The 18,733-nt window shown below is 38.9% G+C and overlaps 1 protein-coding gene across 3 annotated transcripts; it reads right to left on the reverse strand.

Moving 5' to 3' along the window:
- Window positions 1-266: 266 nt before the first annotated feature.
- On the reverse strand, window positions 267-16,879 carry DRAM1 (DNA damage regulated autophagy modulator 1). 3 transcript variants are annotated; one of them, XM_074825330.1, is made up of 7 exons: window positions 16,500-16,879; window positions 11,934-12,001; window positions 10,442-10,584; window positions 6,432-6,609; window positions 5,291-5,349; window positions 3,820-3,912; window positions 267-1,614 (listed from the first exon to the last, which is right to left on the reverse strand). In XM_074825330.1, exons 1-7 carry the CDS (start codon window positions 16,628-16,630, stop codon window positions 1,570-1,572), a joined length of 717 nt encoding a protein of 238 aa, XP_074681431.1. In that variant the 5' UTR covers window positions 16,631-16,879; the 3' UTR covers window positions 267-1,569. The 3 variants fall into 3 exon arrangements, with proteins under 3 accessions (XP_074681431.1, XP_074681432.1, XP_074681433.1); XM_074825331.1 differs by lacking the exon at window positions 267-1,614 and adding an exon at window positions 3,027-3,127; XM_074825332.1 differs by lacking the exons at window positions 267-1,614; window positions 3,820-3,912; window positions 5,291-5,349 and adding an exon at window positions 5,696-5,879 and having other exon boundaries at window positions 6,420-6,609.
- Between the last annotated feature and the right edge of the window lie 1,854 nt (window positions 16,880-18,733).

Consider the following 18,733-nt stretch of genomic DNA (forward strand, 5'->3'; position numbering starts at 1 on the left):
ACAGGATGTCACTTTTTGTGGTTGGTATACATTTTCTTCTGAGTAATTCTCATCTTCACTTGAAGTCATGTGTGCCCCTTGCAGGATACCTAATCAGCAAGACGTAAGTCTTGCATTTAGTCAGTACTAGATTTGATTTTTAACATGATTGTAACTATACACCTCTGCAAGATAACCTGAATACTGTGAAAAGCAAATCTGACACTGAAAAATATTTTTCTATTTTTATTTGGAAGAACTTATAAAGAAGACATGGAGTCTTTAAGTTGTGAAACAGCTGAATTTAATACAGTTTAAAATACACATTAAAGAAAATATCAACAGATGACTAGTCTTAAGACATCACTCTCCAAAACATACACTTGCTTTATCTCATGGAAAATTAGCAACTGAAAATCATCAATATTTCTGGATAAACTGTGATAGACCACAGCAAATGTAATTTTCAGAGAACCTGACTGATAGCCAAGTGGTTAATACACTAAATGGAGGTAGTGAATCAGTCCACGCAAGACCCTTTTGCCTCCAGATACTTGTAACATCTGACTTCTCAGTTAGTTCCAAGTTTTTCATTACAGAAGTAAGTTTATAGCAGCAAATATGCCATATCTTCACTACAGAAGCTCTCCAGGATTTTTTTTTTCTTCAGTTTTATATATATATATATATATATATATTTCTCATACACATATAACTGAACACCTGAAAACTACTGGTGCCTCTTCTTGTTTTCCACTCACTCCCAATGACTTTTTGGAAGCCCTCTTCATTCCATCATTGTAGGTTAAAACACAGGCTGGAAAACTTCTGCTTTGTATTAACCAAATAGCAGAAAGATTCCCCTTTAGCAGATCGTGCAAAAATGTAAATTTACTTTCTATTCCCACTTCATTTTTAAGATTCCTATGGCTAGCAGTGCATAAAGGGGAAAAGAGGGTAGACTTTTACAACATGCATTGCAGTGTTGATTAGAAAACATTTTTCAAGCAATATAGTTTAAACTTCTCCTAGGATTTTTATACAGTGTGCAGTATCAGAAACACATAGCATAGCGTTGCCATCTACTAACTGCAAATTTCTAGTCTTGAAACAAAGATGCCCCCTTCTGCTCACACCTTCCTCCACGGTCCTTGCAACTTATCAGAGGAGGAATTCGGCCTTAGTGTTTTCCATTGTCTTTAGACTTTCCTAACTATCTGCAAGATGTACTTTCTCAAGTTTAAAAACTAATGTTATTAATCAGACTACAACAAATGGGAAAGTATGGATATGTCCAAAAGGCAAGAGCTGAGGAGATCAGAAGTCTTTGAATGACATTCAAGTGCTTCTACAGATTGCTTCTATTACAGTATTTTTAATATATCAAACAGTACAAAAATTACAAAATATTGCAAAAAGGTAGCAGTAACATTGCTGTGAGTTTTTAAAATGTTTTAGTGGATGCTGTTACAGATGTTGTGGTGTTAATGGCATCGGTTCTTTATACAACTTTATAAATCCCTGTCCCTCTGCAACATTTTCTCTAAGTAAAAAGAAAGCTAGAATATTCAAATATCATTTTTTCCACTATCAGGAGTCTTCATGTATTTCTGTTGATATCCTTAAAGAAACTCTCTAAAAGAAAAATAAAACAAGATCAGCTTAAGAGAAATTAATTTTACAGTTCTGTGATATAAAGTACAAGGAGGTAAAACAAAATGTATTTCAGTGAAATACATACTGTGAGAAACTTAAAAAAAAAAGGCAGTTTATTTTTCTTAGAGTCTGGTGGTCATCTTTTTCTGAATTAATAGTTTGGCTTTCTGTGAACACTGGTTAGGACAAAAAGACGATAGAATCTAAAAAATCTTTCTGTCATTGTCAAACACTAACATTGCATTTCATGCTATTTTATAGCCTGTAATTTAAAATGTCTGCACTTTATTTAGTTTAATTCCACCACTTTCTCTTATTTATTATGTTCACAATATTTTTATATAGTTAATTTTTCAGTGTTGAACACTTTGGGATCTGTGATCTGAAGCAGATCGATCAACTAATTTAGCTGCTCTGAGGACTACAGCATTGTCTGCAAATATGTATCTATCTCCAAGGGAAGAGTTTGACTTCTGCTAAAACAGATAACATCATATATGTAGACATCAGGGAGTGATGGACTGGCAATAAATACCTCCACCCCCAAAATGGTAAATTTAATGATGCATGCATTTCTGAATGGTACTTCAGTATTTTTGTCAGTTTTAGAAGGCAATGATATGCCTTTAAGATAATGCATTGTGTAATTTTGAACAATTACTTTTTTTAAAAAAGCATTTTGTTCTGCAGAACCTAGCTTTTTTTTTTTTTTAAAAAAAGAGGGAAAGCCCTATAGCCATGCTCTATTCAGTACTATCAGTCAAAAGTAAAGAGGCGTAGAAATGTTTGCTATCGGTTAGCAAAATATATGTTAACTCTGAATCCTTAGCTGAAAATTACTGTATTTTCTTATGAAAGTTACATGTATATAATGTACATATTATATATAAGTATTAATCACTTCCAGGCGAAGCAAGCACATAAGTGAAGAAGCAAGTAAATGAATTACAAAGTTTAACATGATCTGATGGCAAACTTTGGTTTAATGCCAGAGGACTTACAGGGTTCTCACTATTTTTCCTCCCTTCCCACCTCCAGAAAGTGTGGATATGGTTTCCAGCAATTTAGCACACCACCAATTGGCTCACATACGTGATCTTGGTTATTAGTTCTACAGTTATGCAAGTGCTTGGATCTAGTTTTCAACTTTCTGGGACTTACGTGAGGCAGTGGTATATATGAAAGACCTACTTATGGGGTGTGACATCTACAGTGATTACAACTGCATTAGTTCATCTTTGTAATTATGGCATAAAGCAGCGGTTCTCAGTCCTTTCTACCTTAAGCTCTCTACTCCAGTATTGCACAGATCCAACGACTTTATGGAGAAAACAAACATTACAGAAGTCTGAGAATAATATCCAGGAGGTTTTGTCCTCAAATCTCCACAAGGCACTTGCCATGAGCAATGGGGGTTTTTCTTTTTTTTACGACTTCTTTTGCCAAAGTTAAGGCTCACACATTGGTATTTTCAGCATTTTGTATCCCTGGACTAAACAAAAACTCTGTGAAACACTTCAGCTAGAACATGCTGTGTAAACAACAAGAGTTGGCGAGGCAAAGCTTGGGAAAGTAAGTTCAAGGCATGCCTTTCACAAATCATATAAAAGTGTTTTCTTTTTAACCAATTAATATTTTCTCTTTCTTAAAGCCAGGCTTGATGCAACAACAGATTCAGCTACACAAACCAGAAGGTTTTCATGTCAGTACTTTTCAGAAAGCATTTGATATTCTTCACATGATATATATCAATATGTGTAAATTTTAAGAAGGAAGGAAACATCTTTGGTTGAAATGCACTGGATTATTATATAAAAATCCCTCAGGTAGAAAGAAATATAGTTTTAGTTGCATCATTTATTTTGGTATTATGTCACTTTTAGAGGGCCTCTTTCTAAAAGAAACATTGTTAAATAAGTATAAGATATTAATTTACTGAATAATTTTCAAGATGAGACACCTGTTAAACTATTACACTTATTTATAAAACTAATTTTTATGTTTGAAAATGCAGGGGAAAAATATTCATTAGGTAGACAGAAATCAGTTCTGTGACTGATAAAATTTGTTTCTGTATAGCTTTGGTATATCTAGCTGAAATAAAGAATGGTAATTTTCCATTGTATTTGTTGTTATACAATTCATAGCACCTCTTAGTCACTGCTAAAATATGTAGGTACCAACCTGAAAATCTCTAATGAATGTTAAAAAGAAGAAGATAAAACCAAAGGCCACCGTCCATTCACAGATCGCACTCACAAAATGATAAGTATAATCCTGATGAAATGAGACATAAAATAAATTTTCAGACAAAACAACTAAACAAAATAACTGTGGAATGCTATAAAAATAGACATTTCCTTCTGTAAATTCAACAAATATTCTAAGACTTATACCTCATGATCTAAATAACCTCTTGTATAAAAGTCAACTCAGATTTAGTTTTTACAGAATGGTAAGTGTATTTATCAAGGTTGCGTATGTTCCATTAAGCAACATGTCTTGTGCACCAACATAAAAAAAAGTACAAGAAAACTACAGTTAGCACAAAATCAAAACATAAATTGAATATAATTTGCACCTGAAAAAATTTATTTCTTATGTGAAGGATACCAAAGTCCCATATTCAAAACTTTTACTGAGAGCCACTGAGTTCAGTAGTACTATCCCTTACAGTAAATTCTCACGACATTTTAAAGTGGAGGGCTACCCTTTTATGACAGTTCCTGACAAGACCTTTGTTTTTGAGTAGACCGTCATAGAAAACCTATGTAATATGACACAAACAGAATATAAAGTGTTTCTTAACACACCTTCAACAAATACATCATCTGTTTCAGTAAAAACTTTTTCTCAAGTAAAAAAAAAAAATACCTCAAGAGGTAGATATCGCTAAGATTATCTAACTTGTGAAGATTTTATCTCACAGCTGCCTTGCCACTGTTTGGTTGAAGTACATTTGCCAAGTTTGCTTTTACTAAACTCTTCAAGCAGGATACACTCTCTGCATTATTTAACCTGTTTTTTGAATACCTCCAGTGGCAAAGTTTGTCCAAAAAGAAAACTTACCTTTCAGAGTTCTAATTCTGAGAACACGGAAATCAGTTAAAATACCTGGTATTGACTTTAGTATGCTTCATGTCAGACCCTCAGTGTTTGTTACAATAGTAAAGACTACTTAATGAAGAATGGTGAAAAAGCTGAGAAAACCAATGTTGTAAAAAACCACAAAAACTTCAGGATCAAATTGGTCCACTTTTGTTTCACGTGTGAAGTTCATTTTCAAGAAATGTGACTATAAAAGGAAGTAGAACAATTCACTTCCTGAATATCTTCTCTTTTTTTTTTTTTTTACAATTTGTTCTATGGGTTTCAGATTTCAAGTTTCAAATGCTTCGTTAAAATGAAAGTCTAACTGTCAGAAGATTGACCCATCTGTGACAAGTTTTCTTACCCAAGCCACAGACAGTTTTCTAATGAAAAAATAACTAGAAACCAGCATTGCACAAAGCAGTGATATTTCACAAATCTGTTCATGGTAATGTACTATTTAAAGTCTCTGAAGTGTTTGTAAACCTACACACTTTTAGATAAACATAACAGCATAACCAAACAATATGATAGAGGGTAAGTTGGCTACCTAATGAGATTTTACCTTTTCACCTGGACTCCAATCGATTTTTGTCATGGAAATTTGTGAAGCAAACACAATCACTGGGAAAAACACAGTGTAAAGGAAACTATAAAAGTTTAGTGAGTAATAGTGAAAAAATTATAAAAGTTTAGTGAGTAATAGCAAAAATGTCTGCTTACAAAAAGCATCTCACCCTTCTGTAACACAGGAGATCCTGAACAACCAGAATATCAAATCAAAGTATTAAGAAGAGAAGTAAATGAAACGCATTACTGAAAGGTCACTGATAGCAGCAATCAAAACAAATTTCTACACAAATAAAGATTTCTCCAGGTTCTTCCAAAGTACGGAGGATAAAGGGAGACACTCCAAAACTTAGATCACATTCATGATTGAGAACTGTGGGAGTAGAGTCCTGCACTGGTGGAAGGGGAACCATGCTGGTTTCTATAGGTCCACAATAGATGCCTTCACATATTTGTACAACTTTCTCTCAGGACTGGGGCCCTCTTTGAAAGCCCTTTCACAGCTGCTGAAACCAAAAGTGGGCTGTAGCTGGCTTGCTGATGTGATGATCTACTGCGACCACTTTTCAACAATGGCAGATCACCTAAAGACAAATAAAATCAATGGGATGACTCTAATTTCAGCAGGCTGTGGGAAAAGCCAGTAAATATGTTGAGTGTGTCTCTAGGGGAGGCATCTAATGAAGCCAAGAACCAACCAACATGATCAAAAGCATCTGCTTAGGCTTGAAGGAAATCTTGTGTATGCCAACTGTATTTTACATGTCTGTGTGTTAGGTTCATTTTAGAAGCAGTTGCCTGCCTTTTGGAGGCCTTTTTCCATACCCTCCTTCAAATGAAGAAGGTTGGAAAGTTGGTCTAGCTTTAGTATCATATGATCCTATGGAGAGCACTGACACATTAGATTTAAATATACTGCTGAAAGAAGAGATACAGCTTTTTAGAAGACCCTGAAACTCATCTTTATGCTATTAAATGGTGTCTTGACATGCTATATGCATTATTATAGCAGAAATATTAGAGAGCCCTAACAAAGACTGTAACCTTATTTTCATCCTTTATCAGCGATGGTTTAACTTAAAAAGGAAATCATGAATGCATAAAGGGAAAACCGTGGGATATACCATGAAGGATACTTGGAATGAAAGCAATGCATGATATTACAGATATGGCCATCCTTATGTGACACACAAAGTAAGTGTTCCATTGTGGACAGGACTTGTAAGAGATTATAGACTGAAGTGTAATGTATACAACACCCGAGCCAAATGCCACCAAAGCTCCTATGTCATGGACACTGGGAACAGACAGCTCCTGGAAAGAGAATCAGCACAAAGGTTAGCTGCTACTATTTGAACAGTGGTAGGAATCAATGAGCCCTGAGAAGATGGTAGCCACATTATGCTGGGCACATACAAGCAGTGGGAAACAGTCCCTTCTTCCAACAGTCTACATAGGGAGATGAAAGAAAATGGAGAAAGAGTAGCTCAGAGAGGTAAACTAACCATGTCCAAAGCCACCAGGTCCTTCCCTGTGTTCACATAAAAGCGTAGACTGATTTTAGTGCTGTTCAATAGACGGTCGATTACCACTTAATGTTTTCACATACAGGAACTGGCTTGCATTTTTCTTAGGAGGTTTCTGTACCTCCTTTTTCCCTTTACACTTCCAAAGATTTTCATCCTTTTGTTGGAAGTATAATCTGCATTTGTGTGGCCATAGTCTAGTGAATGGTAAGGTTTCATGACAGCTGTTCTAAATAATGACTGCTATAGCTCCATCCCCCACCCTCCAATGGCCAGCCACAAGGGTCCAGAAAATAAGTCAGCAGAAAATTAGTTATATATATATAAAAAAAAAATAATTGTTACCTAAAATATGCTCTTGATATTGAAGGTCTTACACTGTCAGTCTCTTGGATTATTCAGCCCTCTTATTCTTCCCCACATCATCAGCCACTTTTATTCAAGTTCCACAACAGGTGAAAGTGTGTATAAAATTCCAGTATCACTATATGTGGCCTATATTTTTGCAATACCCTACCTATGGAAGATTATCTCCTTTAAAACACAAACAAGTAGAACACCCAGTAACAAAATGGATGAAGATTTCAGAGAAATTATTGCATTCTAAATGTTTCAAAAAATTATAAATACAAAGTTATGCCACTTTGGAATCCAATATCAGATAGGTAAGTTAGCTTTAAAGCTCCTTTCTGTCACCAGAGCACAGCAAAACACGTGCTATGATCTGACCTGCTACAGTACTGGTTTAGTGATTCATGAAAACACATCTATATCCTTTCATTAAGTATTTTAACAACTTTCCTGCCTGAAGGCCACTGTTTTCTTTGTCTTGTAAAGGTGACTGTTCACATGTTCTTTCAAATTCTTTTTCCCTGTGCTTTTCTTTCTACTCATTCCCTTCTATCTCTCTGTGACATATAAAGTTCTGTCAGATTTTAAAGCATGTTCCTCACACAGGTGATCAACAAGTGGCATCTCATCTGTACTTGCATTTTCTTCTCCTCTGTCCCACTTTTTGCCTTCCATATAAGAATAACAGGATTTGGTATGGAAAGCACTAAGCAAGAGTAACTGTTGGCTTTTGCATTTAGCCCCATACACCATATTTCTAACATGGCTCTCATGATTGCTCCTATCAAACTGCCACAGCCTCCCTAAAAATTTCTCCCTAAAGATTTCTCCCACCTCATTCCTCTCTTTTGCTAAGTGTTCAGAGACCAAGACCATTAAAGCCCTGTGCTACCTACCATATCTTATCTTGAAGCAAAAAGGGTAAAAAAAAAAATTCCTTACAACTAATTATGCTACATAAAAGACTCACCACAAGTGCCACTAGATTTGAGTAAATAAAAGCAAACCTTAAATATTTCCAGTATAATTTCACACTGAAGCCTTTTTAACAAACTACCTATTTTGCTTCAGGGAAAGAGAAAATGAACTGATGCCCAGTAGTGTCAATCAGCTCTACTAGAGTAGTCAGGTATGGTGTTAGCTCACCTGCTGGGGAAAAATAAGTATTAGGAAACAAACAGGTGGAATCATAGAATGGTTTGGGCTGGAAGGGACCTTTGAAGATCATCTAGTTCCAACCCCCCTGCCATGGGCAGGGACACCTTCCACTAGACCAGGTTGCTCAAAGCCCCGTCCAACCTGGCCTTGAACACTGCCAGGGTGGGGGCATCCACAGTGTCTCTGGGCAACCAGTGTCTCACCACCCTCAACGTAAAGAATTTCTTCATAATATCTTATCTAAATTACCCTCTTTCAATTTAAAACCGTTACCCCTCATCCTATCCCTACACTCCCTGATAAAGAGTCCCTCCCCATCTTTCCTGTAGCCCCTTTAAGTACTGGAAGGCCACTATAAGGTCTCCCCAGAGCCTTCTCTTCTCCAGACTGAACAGGTAGTGCATATGAATGTGAATTTTCTGCATGCCCACTGATTAGATGGACTAGACTGAATGCTAAACAAATAATTTCTAAATCTAGCTTTGCTTTGGTCTCTTGACCTGAAACAATCACCTGACCTCAAGCAAATCCCACAGTCTCTTCATGTCTGTTATTCTACTGGTAAATGGGGATAAGAGTGTACTAGTTGTACACTATACAACTATACAACACTATAAAAGACCAAAGTCTTGCAAACCATCATTTCCATATTCCTGGGCAATTAAACATGCTCAAAAATCTGCTAGATCAGATCGTTAGCTAGATTAGATCCTTACTTTGATCTGAACCCTACATGGAAAGCAAGGTCAAAGCAGAGGAAAGAGAAATTAGGTGAGGAAGGAGTTTATGCACAGGCAATGAGAGACAATAGAGATTAGATAAGAACCAATGTTATAACTGCCACGGGGCCCCTTTGGAAGCTTTAGGATCGAACTCTCCCAAGTTATTTTTCATTCCTGATTTGTGTTTTCTGTATTGAAGCTGAGGTTCTTCTATTTTAGTCAAGCAACACTGTTCCCAATCATCTAACTTTTTTTTGGTGCCTCATTATATCTAATCAATAAGAGTACAGATATTTAAAAGTAGAATAGCATGCTTAGCTGCAATGCCTGTAGTGTTTGCAGTCCACACACACTGCCTGGAGGTAAAATTAAAAAGAGGAAGATACCAGTCTAAGGCAGAGGTTTCTGTCTGAAAATACCATGTCAATTACCTGCAAAATTGCATTAGCTGCTGAAGCCCTGACAATCTTTATTTTCAATTTCTCTGTATGTTGTTAGGTCACTATATGAGCACAACAGTATTTACCAAAATGTTCCCCAAGATAGAACATTCCTTAAAAGAAATAATTCATCTGTTTTTACAGATTTAAAGGCAATATCTCAAACTATCTGCCAATTAAACTTGACTTGATTCTCAGCTAAGGTTTTCAGTGCAATTCTCCTAATACTTCTTTATGTAGGAATCTACCCTATTACATGCTTCCCAACTTGAAAAGATGAAAAGAATAGTCTGTTTCAATATTTTTCCCCTCTGTTGAATTTTCTTTCAGACACTGAGGGCTGGACTTCTTTGATTAATAATGAGATGTCTTATCCGTTCTGGAAAAGTAAGTGGTAATTCTACATGTCTCTCAAAAGACTTAACATGTTGTTATGCCATCTCCTACAGACTCAAAACAATGGGCTAATACTGTGCTCAATGTCCTAACCTGTCAGATAAGTCTTGTTTGTTCTGTAGGAAATGCTGCTAGTGTGCGTGCCTTCAGGTAAAAATACAGGTGTTTTTGTTAGTCTGACTTATTCTGCCCTACCTGACTGTAAGCAGACTAAACTGCAAATAGCAAAGCTGTTTTGCAGCAAAATTTTCATAGCAAAATTTTTACTGCAGAAGCATCTATATTAAGTTGTTTTCTAGTATAGACATGTTACAAGACAAGCACAGACAAAACCCCTTACTGATCTAACTATACAAGCAAAAAATCTAGTACATAGGAAGAAAGTAAATCTGTCTTGTTAAAGCTACCGAAAAAAGGCAGGAAGAAGAAAGACATTCTTACTCCATTTGCCAAGTATCCACACTGGGATAATGTTAACCACTCTTATCTATTTGATTTTTTAACTGGTAAAACAAATTTAGTTTCATTGATGATATGAAATTTATAGTCATACCTGAAAAGTTGCAACTATGCCCATTCCAATACAGCCCATCAATCCAATACAGAATGAAAACATGTTGCACGAAGACCTAACAAAGTGTGATGACTCATTTTGCTTTTCTATTAATAAATATCTGATGTACATTGTAATTACACCTGCAAAACAAAAAGGACATATTGTGTTGAATGATCATGTATTGCTTAAACTTTAACACCTTGCCCTGTAACATTAGCATACAGAATAAAATTATAAGCATAACACAATGAATAATACTGCCTTTAACTCTACTGGGATGAAGAAGTTAGTGAATTTCAGATGTATTACATTCAGAGAGAACTGTCTTAACATTATCTTAGTCTCAACATCGCATATTAATGCTCTAGAAATAACTGCACATCATTTAAAGAAAAACACTAATTTAAATCCCATCCTCCTGGGTGTTTTAGGCACAGAGGCACTGGCATTCTACATTAATGTTATAGGGAGGTGAACCATAAGGTGGAAGCGGGAGAATTTATTCTTCTCTGATACGCAGTCTTGTACCAGAGCTACATCTCCTTATAATGGATGTCCTGAAGAGTTAATATATTTTTGTAGACTGTAAACAGAAAAAATGTAACTAGCTGTGTATCCACAAAACATTTTCAAGCTTTTGGGCCAATTGTGGCTGCTCTTTAGTACAACAGCATCCCCAAACCACTACACACAGATTTTATTCCAGCCTACGTGACCCCAATATGCAGTTCACTCCTGACAAACACCTCTACTGAATTAGAAGATTGTGGTTCATCAGGATATAATAAGCTGTAGATTGATTTCCACAGTTCAGTAACATAGTTTCAGTCTATCTGAATCACAGATAGAATTTCCAATCACAGTTGGAAAAATAAATCAGGTAACTTTGTCCAGGCACTATGAGGTTACATGAAACACACCAAGATAGTGTGACTGAATGAGGCTCTCAGAAAAGGTAAAATACATGATTTTTACTTTGCATGAAGGCCATCATGGACTACATGTATACAGAGGTACACAGCTCTTGATCCTCCACCCCCTAAAAGTGAATAGAAAATGCCAAAATTCCTGACTCAAGGCCAGTAGACATTTAGTAGAAGAGCAGGCATCTTGCAGAGGAAACCAGGTGTTGCTTCAACATTGTTCTTCCCTTTGCTGCAGCATCCTGGAACCTAATGTCTCCCTACATCAAAGATACAGTTTTTGCAAAGTAATTATGTCATCTTTCTTCCACTTTTTATTTCCAGCTGCATTGACTACTTTGCACTGGTGAGGTGCTCTTAAGGGACAGAGTGCCTCTAAGCCTGCGCTTACTGACCTTAGGACCTGACCCTCTAGACGTTACTTCCATCTATCTGATACTACCATTTGACTGTGGAGTACTTTTTCTGCAGACTATTGTACGGACTGTATGGACTGCAGTGTAGGCAGACAGCTTTTGCTAGTTTTCATTTCTTTGCTGTGTTCAAACCAAGTACCTTATACATACCTAAAAGTGCTGAAATATTAATCATAAAACCAAAGATACCACTCTCTGGAGGTTTAGTTCCAGTGTCACTAAAGCAGGAGGAGAAAGAAATTAAACATTAATTGAGATCTGTGAAACATAAATGAGATGTACACATGAAACCCTAAGAGAAATGTAACTTGTGTGAACTGCTGCTACATGCATAAGACATTTAAACATATACATTGGAATGTTGTCTGCTGCACACTTAAGCTCCATTTGTAGTACTGAATCTTTCCTCCAGAAAGAAATTGTACTTTTAGAGCATACTATTTGAACTGAATTTCTTCCTTTTCTGTATGCAATATGCAGAGATGTGACAGAGCAACACTTTGCTCATGAATGACATAAATGATTCCATAAATGACATTTTAGAAATGACATTTCTTTTATCTGCCAAATTACCACCGTGATAGAGTAAAACGTATCTAATGGCATTCAGTGTCCTAAGATGTGAGAGAATTTGGCTTAATTTTCTGCTTTCTTTGAAAGGGCTTCACCCCAGGAGAGCAACTGCATTCCAATGCCCGGGAATGTTCCTAGGCACAGTTTACTTTACTAATGTAGATACAGCATAAGAGTACTCTAGGCCCAAGGTGTTGTAAGTCTCTTCTGCTGAAGTAATTCACCCTTACAGGGGATAATTAGAAGTTCACTGGGACAGACAGACGGAGCATGAGTGTGAGAATATCTACAGAATTTATACACACACATATGTAAGAAAAACATCATATATACAAAATACATGTTATGTAGAAAACTGAATTCCTTCATCATAGAATCATCTTCCCTCTTTTCCCTACATATGTGCAAACAATCACCCCAGAGAATTACCCTTGCTCCCAGGAAGGACATACTCCTGGGAGTATGTGGGTTCAAGTTCTCTCAAGCAGGGCTCTTCTATACAAGGTGAGTGCTCTTCGAAAGAAGAATACTATGATGCCGTTACCTTTTTATGCTGTTTTTTCTTGTCTAATGTACAACCACTTGATATCTATTTGATCAGGCTCTGTTGGTCAAGCCAATGGAAAACATGTAGCTCATAAATATTTACATAATTTGGGTGTGAGCTGAGTTTTTAGTTACTCAGTAGTACCAAGAGGCACGACTGTGTGTAAACAGAGGTACCCAAGGAACGCTACTGTCAGAAACGTAAACATGTAAAGACTTTAGCTGATGTCAAAGTTCAGTGGAAACTGAGCAACGATTCTGAGAACAAAACTTTCTCTCAGGTGTATGATGTGACAAGTAGGTACTAGCCAGAGATTATTTTTTTTTTATGTGATTCAAGAAGATGAATAGTTTTCATTCCAACAGTGAGGCTGGTTTAGTTTTCAGTGCTAAACTTCTGAACCTACCAGTGGGCACAGACAAAATGATAGGTGCTCAGCATGAATGCCTGTGCTTTCAAGAACCAAAAGAGAAAGCTCTCTCTATATAAGCAATTATTCTTAAAGATTCTGACAGTTTTGTTAAGTTCAAGCCAGAAGAGTATGATCATATCAAATTATTTAATTTTTACTTATTATTTATTAATTAATATTTGCTCTCAAACCCCTTCTATCTTACAGAAGCATTTGTGTAATCAGTTGCTAAGATGATTTATCAAGAATGGGAGGAAGCTTACGGTGAGGGGAGAATCCTTTTCTATGAAAAGCTGATGCGAAAATAGATAAAAATCTTGTATTTCTTTTGACTAGACTGGTTACAAATTCTCAGACAACAGAAGCTTGGACTAGGCTTTTAGACAAGTTTTTACAACTTCTCAGGCATTAAGAATCTCTATTCATCTGTATTTTCTTGTTGCAATGCTTTCTGAAGACTTGTTCCAGCTTGTAGTCCGTGTTGTCTTGTTTCTCTTTGATAGCGGAATTGATGAAAAGAGTACAGTAACTTTTTTCTTTTTTGACACTTCTGAAAATCATCTTAATCCATGCTGCATTTAGCCCATATTTTCACCTTGAACTTCACATCTTTTCCTCATGTTTCTGGAGTGTTTTCATTAATACAACAAAGGACTCCATTTAAAAAGTGGACCACTTGTGACAATTTTGAAGGACTTTGCAAATCAGAAACTGCTCTATGCTAAGTACAGGACTGTGATCACTTCAAAGCTTTTGAAGGACTTTAGGTGAGAAGAGAATGGAATTGGCACATGCAAAGAAAGACATTTGAAGTTCTTGGAACACTTCACATCACAAGAGCAATCCAAATAACCTGAAATTGCACCAAACTCCACTCATTTTTTAATTAAAGCTTTTCTCAAGATAAAGCTTTACAGGTGAATTTTGCTACTGCCGATTTTTAAACTCAATAATCTTAGATGTATGCTTTCAAGAAATTTCACAGCAAGAGTACTGTATCATATCTGCAATGTATTTACAAAGTATTGCACTGGACTTTTAAGGGTACAATCTTCTTAATGTCATATTTTTCCACTAAAAAAAATCCCTTCTGGTCTGCTGCTTTGGAAAAAAAGAAAAAAAAAAAAAGTATTTGTGACAGTTACTTTCTTTTCGTGAAAAAGAAAAGAGCAAAAAGAGCAAATGGCACCTATGAAACAAAAACATGTGCTCACTTATTTGCAATGGTGCATAGGTGAGCACAGCCACCAAGGAAAAGATGAGGAACCCTGTATGAAAATGCCAGTATTTGTGTCACCGTCTCATGTAGTAGAATTCTACAGTCAAACAGTCTTCTGAAGAGTGGAAAAACAAGAAGGTAGAGAAGTCAGGGAATAAATATTTTAGGGCCAAAAGACTCATCATCATCAAATTTCCTTCATAGCCATCATAAACTATTTCTCTCCAAACTCAAGTCCCAAATTTTTGAAGTAGGAAGATTATATTCTGCCTACAGGGGATTGACCAGAGTATTAACTGGCAGAAAATACCTTAAGGTAAATTCCCTTTACTCTCACTGAGAATTCAAACCACCAGCCACCGCAGCACAACCAATTAGTTTGGATTTTGAGTAGTATGAGCAAAAGAACTAATTTGGGCAAAACCTAACCATCTTTTAGGCCTCAGCTGCTAGAAAACACAAAATCATAATTCATTTTTATCTACCCAGAAATGTATTTATGTGGTTTACTTGATGAGACATTAGCACAGTTTTAATGACAAATTTAGATGTGGTCTTTCTCTCACTGTGACAGCTGTTACGTGGTAAACTAATAAATTAACAAGTTACCTCTAGGCATACACAGGGTACTTGGGAAATGTAAATAAGAATTACAAAAATGTTGAACTAAAAATTGTCGATATTTTTCTCCTTGTAACTGGAATTTCCCCATACAAGCTCTATTTAATTTTTATGGTTCATTTTAAGATACTGCACAATTGAAATGTTGCAACATTCTTCCTCTTTCTTTTTTATCACTGCAAGTTACACTAAATCACGCTCTTAATCCCATGATTCAGTTTCTTAGCCTAAAGCAATGTGTATGTAATCAAGAAAGAGCATGAGCATAACCACAATTGTTAAGGCAGTAGGATTTTTTTGCATATGCAAGAACAAGGCTTTCCAAGAGATTCAGGCAGATAATCTTAAAAAGTTTTGGTAATGTAAGCATGAAGCTCAACTTTCTTTGGCTCAATTTGAATGATGCTCAACCTTCTTGTGGGTTGTGGTGCCACTTGCACCATCTCATTTGCTTATGATGACAGACCCTAATTTTCAGTCAAATTTACGTGTACATACAAATCAGGTTAGCAGTCTTTTGAAATTATGCACGTCCTTAAAGTCTCTCAAGGAATTAGGTCTAGATGTATCTTGAAAGATGCATCTGAAAGTCTTTTTTAGATCTTCTATGTATCAGAGACCACTTTTGGATTTCTGGCTTACCTTTAACCTATTAAGAGCTAAATACTAATAGTTTCACAGCTCAGATTTAAATGTTAATGTAAGCAATGAATAAACAATGATTTATACAGAATTGCGTTTAAATAACTAAGGTTATAGAAAAGAGATGCCAGTCATCTCTCGGGGAGCCTTTTACACTCCTTGTTCCTATGCTGAAATTTTAAAAATGCGCATTTGTGGGGGTGTGTGTCCTACAAAAGCTATTGTAGGGCTTCGAGTCCTGTCACCACCTGGTGCACTTTGGCCCAATTCTGGAGTTAAACAACCAAAACTACATTTCCACCCCTTGCTCCTCAAGTTTTGCTAGGACCGGGCCTGCGGCACCCTGTGGCTTCAGCGGAAAAGTGTTTCAGGTCCTTTCTACCACGTCCACCGGCGGTCGGGTCCCGCGGCTCCCCGACAGGCCCGAGTGCGAGAGGTGTGGTGGGTGACAGCGCGCCCGGCGGGTCCCGGCTCTGCCTCCCCTCCCAGGGCGGCCCTGCCACCGCTGCATCGCCGCCTCGGGGGAACCCCACATCCGCGCCGGGGGGGGCCCGGCCGCCGAGGGCAGGAGCCGCGGGGCCGGCGGTGAGGGAGGGGGGAGCCTCTCAGAACCCCCTGGCTAAGCCGCCGCTTCACAGCCCGGGCGTCACCCCCCGCGCCCCGCCGGCAGCTCCGCCGCTCCCCCCGCCGCCGCCGCCTCACCTGATGTAGGGGACGAGGGGCTTGACGTGCCCCGCCAGCACGGCGATCACGTAGGAGATGATGAAGGCGGCCGAGGACCAGCTGACGAGCAAAGCGGGGACGAAAGCCACGCCGGGCATGCAGCACCGCATCGCCGGCGGCTGCCCTGCCCGGGGTAGCAGCGGCTGGGGCGGGAGCGCCCGGCCGGGCTCCCTGGACGCGCCCTGAAGTCACGGACCGTGACCGAGGACTTGCGGGACGCGCACACACACACACACACACGCTCCCCACCGCCGCCGGGTCCCACGCGCCCGCCCCGCATGTGCCTTCCCCCGCCAGGCAGCGGTGCTGGCACCCCCGAGAGCCCCGGGGATCCCCCGCCGCCCGCAGACTTCCCTTTGCTTTCGTTTCTCCTCAGCGTTCCCCCGGGGGGGGCAGCGCCCGCGTCCGCCCCTCCCGCCGCCGCCAACGGCCCAGCCGGCCCGGCGGGGTGCCCGGGGGGGGCCGGCGGGGGGCGGCTGCTCGCCTTTCACCTGTGGCGGCCCCTCGGAGGGCTTCGGAGGGTTTCTGATCGACGGCAGAAAGCCCCCCCCCCCGCAGCCCCGGTCCCGGCCGCGGGCGGGCTGGGGGCTACCGGCTCTGCGGACCGCCGACACTCCGGCCGCGGCACGGCGGCGGGCGGCGCCGCCGGGGAGTGCTTGGAGGGGTCTGCGGGGGTGCGGCGGCTTGTGCGATCGCAGCTACCGTGGAAAGGCAAAAATGTAACAAGGCAGCGCGGCGCGGGCGGGGAGCCCGGCGAGAGGTCGGCGGGGCGGCCGGGCCGGTGGGTGGGGGGCAGCCGCTGCTGGGGGGGGCACGGCACGGGAGGTGCAAGGGGGTTCGGAAACCCGGGGGCTTGGAGGGTCTCACTGGGGAGTCCTACGCGGTGCAAAACTCATCCACCTCGGACTTGCATTTGAAGCCCGTAATGGAGCCCTGATTTGCAAATCTTCTGGGGGATTCACTTTTTTCCCACGCTTAGAGGGAAAGCACAGTTCAATTCACCATCGTGCCGTGTTCGGGATTTTCGCTTTGGCTGAAGCCGTCAACAATCTGTCAAGGTTGTTTCTATTTCATTTGACTGTTCAATTTGTCTGCCTTCCAAACTAACATCCAAATGCACGGTCGCCATTCTGAAACAAAGACGAATATGTGCATAGTCCGCTTCTCACCTTCATGTCCTTGAAAATTTATTGTGAGTCTTCTCTTTCTACCTTCAGTACACATTCCCTGTGGTGGAAACATAGTAAGTTAGAAGGTGAGAACTTTACAGGCCTTTGAGATACTAGGAAGAGAGAGAGAAATTTAATAAAGGGCCTCAGGACAGTGTACATTGGTGTAAGTACACAAAAGTAATCACACAAATTATTGTACCGCTAAGGCTGGAGGTAGTCTACACCCTTTGCCTTTTGGCAGTAGCATGTTGCTCACATTCTTAATGTATAACTTGAGTCTAATAATTCACTAATACTTCATGATCACACTTGAGCACTTCTAAAGGAAAAAGCCTGTCCCTTTTCATATTGGCTAATACTTCTGTACTACACTGAAAGAGAAGTATTTTAGGTATAGGGAAAGCAAGGTTTGAAAAAAAACTCAACCAAACCACAAATTCATACTTAATCTTTCCATAGATAATCTGTCTTCTAGTAATTCTGAGCGGCAGAAATTTCTGGCTGAAAGAATGGGTTTACTTTTATTTAAGTTAGAGATGCAAAAAATAATGGCATTGATACTTGAGCTGTCTTCATATATACTGATATAAAACTTTTTGTTTCATTACCTCTCCATATCATGTATCTTTGTTTTTTCCCTTGAAACAGAAAATTAAATGAAATACTATACAGGCACTGTATCTAGCCTCTTTGGTAAATAAATGGAGTGCAGAAATATATTCATGTTCACTGTATTTATAGAATTAGAATTTGACAGGGTTTTTTTGGTCAGTAATGTAGTATTCTGTTTTGGTTCTTTGTAGAAAGAGGATAGGATTCACTTTATGACATCAATATTTAAGTTCCATTGTTGGAAAAATCTGTCCTCCACCGTTCTGCAAAATCTTATTGTACTAACTATAATTCTGTAAGTAGTAAATAACTCACTCTTAAGTGAGAACTGAGTATTTAAATTCTTCACATGACTTTCTGCAGTGCCTGCACATTATTTGGAGCAAAAGAAAAAGAAACATCTTTGGCTCAAGCAGGTGGTAACTTACT

This window comes from Strix aluco, chromosome 5 (genome assembly GCF_031877795.1).
Source record: "Strix aluco isolate bStrAlu1 chromosome 5, bStrAlu1.hap1, whole genome shotgun sequence".
NCBI classification, from domain to species: domain Eukaryota; kingdom Metazoa; phylum Chordata; class Aves; order Strigiformes; family Strigidae; genus Strix; species Strix aluco.

Excerpts from the sequence above, each read along its gene's own strand:
- DRAM1 (XM_074825330.1), bottom strand. The coding sequence starts at position 16,630 with ATGCGGTGCTGCATGCCCGGCGTGGCTTTCGTCCCCGCTTTGCTCGTC. Across the intron at positions 12,002-16,499 it reads CCCCTCGTCCCCTACATCAG|TGACACTGGAACTAAACCTC; the intron begins GTGAGGCGGCGG and ends CTCCTGCTTTAG. Across the intron at positions 10,585-11,933 it reads TAATATTTCAGCACTTTTAG|GTGTAATTACAATGTACATC; the intron begins GTATGTATAAGG and ends TTTGTTTTGCAG.